Below are 3,026 nucleotides of genomic sequence, written 5' to 3'. Positions count from 1 at the left end.
AATACCATGTGGAAAATATAGGATGGCAATATTGATATTGTTTCTGTTGTATTGATCCGACCCTCATATGGGGTATATATAGAATACATTGTGAGGAAGAGAGACTTGGAGTAGAGGGCAAGTCGTACATGTTAAACCTATTCTATCTCTAACTCCTACCTCTATCTTAAACACAATTATATTCTAACAAACCTCACACACATAAGCATCTTCCATGCAAAAAAATGTCAGATTTGTTTGTATTTTCTTCGAATTTACTGTTCATCGAGTGCATATGAGTCCGGGCTGAGAAATGTATATTCACAACCTGGAAGCATTAACAAAACTTTAAGGGAGACGAGGCTTTGATAGAGACGTCTTCAAAGAGGAAATTTTCCATTATTTCACTTGCTAAATTAGTAATTGTCGACCATCTTTTACACTTTTCTTTATAAATCTAATATGCATAATATAACAACACAAGTAGTAATAATTACTCAGCACATGAGGGCACACATGTATCAATATATAATACTAGAAAAAATACAGAAAAATATAACAACACAAGCAGTAATAATTACTCAACACATGAGGGCACACATGTATCACATATTCAAGCCTCGGCGTAGAGGTGAGCCGGGAGCTTGGGCTCCACGACGGCCTCCAGCGGGTACTTGCGTGGCGTTGACAGCCCGAAGATCTCCTCCATGCTCAGCTCCACGCCATCAGGGAGCCTCCACGTGAACCCGTGCAGGAGGTTCGCGAGACTTACCTGGATCACCTTCAGCCCAAGACTATACCCGGGGCACATCCTACGTCCCGACCCGAATGGAAGCAACTCATAATCCTGCCCCTTGACGTCGAGCCTGCTACCGAGGAAGCGTTCTGGCATGAACTCCTCCGGCGCTTTCCACAACTCTGGGTCGCGGCCAATAGACCACACCATGACTAGCACCCGTGTGCCGGCGGGGATGTCGTAGCCGTTGATGGACGTGTCCTCGCGTGAAAGGCGGGGTACAAGCATCGGCGCTACCGGGTGCAAGCGCATTGTCTCTTTGACAATGGCATCCACATAAGGAAGGCTCGGCATGTCCTTTTCGGTGACCCATCGGCCTCGCCCCACCACGCGGTCCAACTCCTCGGTGGCTTTGGCAAGCACCTCTGGCTTCTTCAGGAGCTCTGAGAGGGCCCATTCCACTGTCACCGCGGAACTCTCCGTACCGCCGGCAATGAGGTCCTACAAGTGCATGTTTCAAAATGGCGCTGATTAGTGTAAGAACTCGAAATTCGTGGTGATGTGTAAATGAGTGATACTGCACACAGTTTATAGAATCAGTTGTTAGTCTTGTGACCAAGTAATTAACTGTGTGCATCATCTATTTTTATCAACTGTGTGCATTATCTACATGGATGTCAATGTCACGATTGAATTTGAGGGTGTTGCCCACTGGTATGTAAAGTTCATTTCTCTACTGTTTTTGGTGGAACTTGTCTACACATGGTGGGACGTGCCTATCAACAACCCCATTATTCTCCCCAGAATTCAGATAATGGACTTATTAAAGTCTGACTCGCTTAGACCGATAGCACAGACGATAGCAACAGGACATAATATGCTTGCTGTCTTTTCTGCTTAGAACGATGATACTTGTTTTTGTTTTCAGTGCAGGCAACCAACTACATTTGTGTAGGAGCAGGGGGTAACCATAATTAATTCAGATTCAGTGCAGGGAAGTAAAGCAATAGCAGTAGCACTCACCTGAGTGAAAGCCTTGACGCCCTCTCTGTTGAGCTTGACCTCAAGACCGGGATCGCTGGCGAACTGCAGCAGCACGTCCACCATGTCCTTCACCACGAAGCTCTCCCCCTCGCGCCCACGCCTCTCGCTGTGCTCGTCCACCACGTGCTCCAGGAACCGGTCGAACATCTTGCTCAGCTTCTTCATCCTCTTGATGTACCCCTGCAGGTCCATCCAGTCCAGCCACGGGATGGAGTCGCCGATGTTGAGCACGCCGTTGAGCAGGAACAGCTCGTCGATCATCCACTTGAACTCCTCGGGCGTCGTGATCACCGCCCCTGCCTCGTCCCTCACCTCCTTCTCCAGGTACTTCTTGCCCATCACCATGCGCGTGATCACGTTCAGGCTCACCGTGGACAGGTAGTCCTTGAGCACCACCACGCCGCCGGCACCGGCGCCGCCCCGATACAGGTCGCCGAGGAGGGCGAGCACCTCCTCCCTGCGGATGTACTCGTACGACTCGAGGCGCTTGGCGCTGAAGAGCTCGGTGAGGCACATCTTGCGGGCCTGGCGCCAGTAGGCGCCGTACGGGGACCAGGTGATGTCGCTGTAGTTGTAGGTGGTGTACCTGCCGGCGGCGGTCTTGGGGCGGTCGGTGAACACCACGTCGTGGGTCTTGAGGAAGAACTTGGCCATCTCCACGGAGGAGCCGACGACGACCGGGAAGGAGCCGAACTGGAGTTGCATGAGCGGGCCGTACTGCTTGGAGAGCGCGTGGATGGAGCGGTGCGGGAGCGTGCCGATGAGGTTGAGGTTGCCGATGATCGGCCAAGGCTTGGGGCCCGGCGGGAGGTTGTACTGGCGGCGGCGGCGCAGGACAGCCTTGAAGAAGAGCACCGTGGCGAGCACCACGCCGAGGAAGGACGCCAGCTGAGGAAGCTCCATTGGATCGAGGCGAGCCGCCGGCCGGGTGATCAGATCGATGCAGGTGGCTGTGGCTAAGTGAAGTCTTCAAGCTTGAGCTGGCTGTTGAGCTCGTTGTGGTGCTGCCTCAGACTGCGTGCGGCCTACTTATAGATGGCGAGGTGGAATGGAAGGTGCGCGTGGCGTGGTGGGAAAGTAGGGAGGCGGGAAAAGACTTGGAAACCTTGACGAGGACACTGATGCTGACGTCCATTTCTTGGGGAAAACGTGCTGAGAGTTTACTGCTGCTCAACAACAGAGTTCACTATAGGCGGTGTATACATACAGGCATACAGCGCAGGATCATCGGATCATGAGTAGTGAATTTAGCAACTAAACATGCACG

General features: G+C 51.9%; 1 protein-coding gene across 1 annotated transcript; it reads right to left on the bottom strand.

The window, feature by feature from the left end:
• Nucleotides 1–356: 356 nt before the first annotated feature.
• Nucleotides 357–2,749, bottom strand: LOC119309438 (trimethyltridecatetraene synthase-like). The gene is made up of 2 exons (XM_037585439.1): nucleotides 1,739–2,749; nucleotides 357–1,216 (listed from the first exon to the last, which is right to left on the bottom strand). Exons 1-2 carry the CDS (start codon nucleotides 2,660–2,662, stop codon nucleotides 593–595), a joined length of 1,548 nt encoding a protein of 515 aa, XP_037441336.1. The 5' UTR covers nucleotides 2,663–2,749; the 3' UTR covers nucleotides 357–592.
• Between the last annotated feature and the right edge of the window lie 277 nt (nucleotides 2,750–3,026).

The sequence above is a fragment of the Triticum dicoccoides genome, chromosome 5B, assembly GCF_002162155.2.
Source record: "Triticum dicoccoides isolate Atlit2015 ecotype Zavitan chromosome 5B, WEW_v2.0, whole genome shotgun sequence".
Taxonomy (NCBI): Eukaryota; Viridiplantae; Streptophyta; class Magnoliopsida; order Poales; family Poaceae; genus Triticum; species Triticum dicoccoides.
The sequence above is the reverse complement of the archived record's forward strand: the minus strand, read 5'-3'. Positions and strand labels throughout refer to the sequence as shown.

Excerpts from the sequence above, each read along its gene's own strand:
- LOC119309438 (XM_037585439.1), bottom strand. The coding sequence starts at position 2,662 with ATGGAGCTTCCTCAGCTGGCGTCCTTCCTCGGCGTGGTGCTCGCCACG. Across the intron at positions 1,217-1,738 it reads GCGTCAAGGCTTTCACTCAG|GACCTCATTGCCGGCGGTAC; the intron begins GTGAGTGCTACT and ends ATGCACTTGTAG.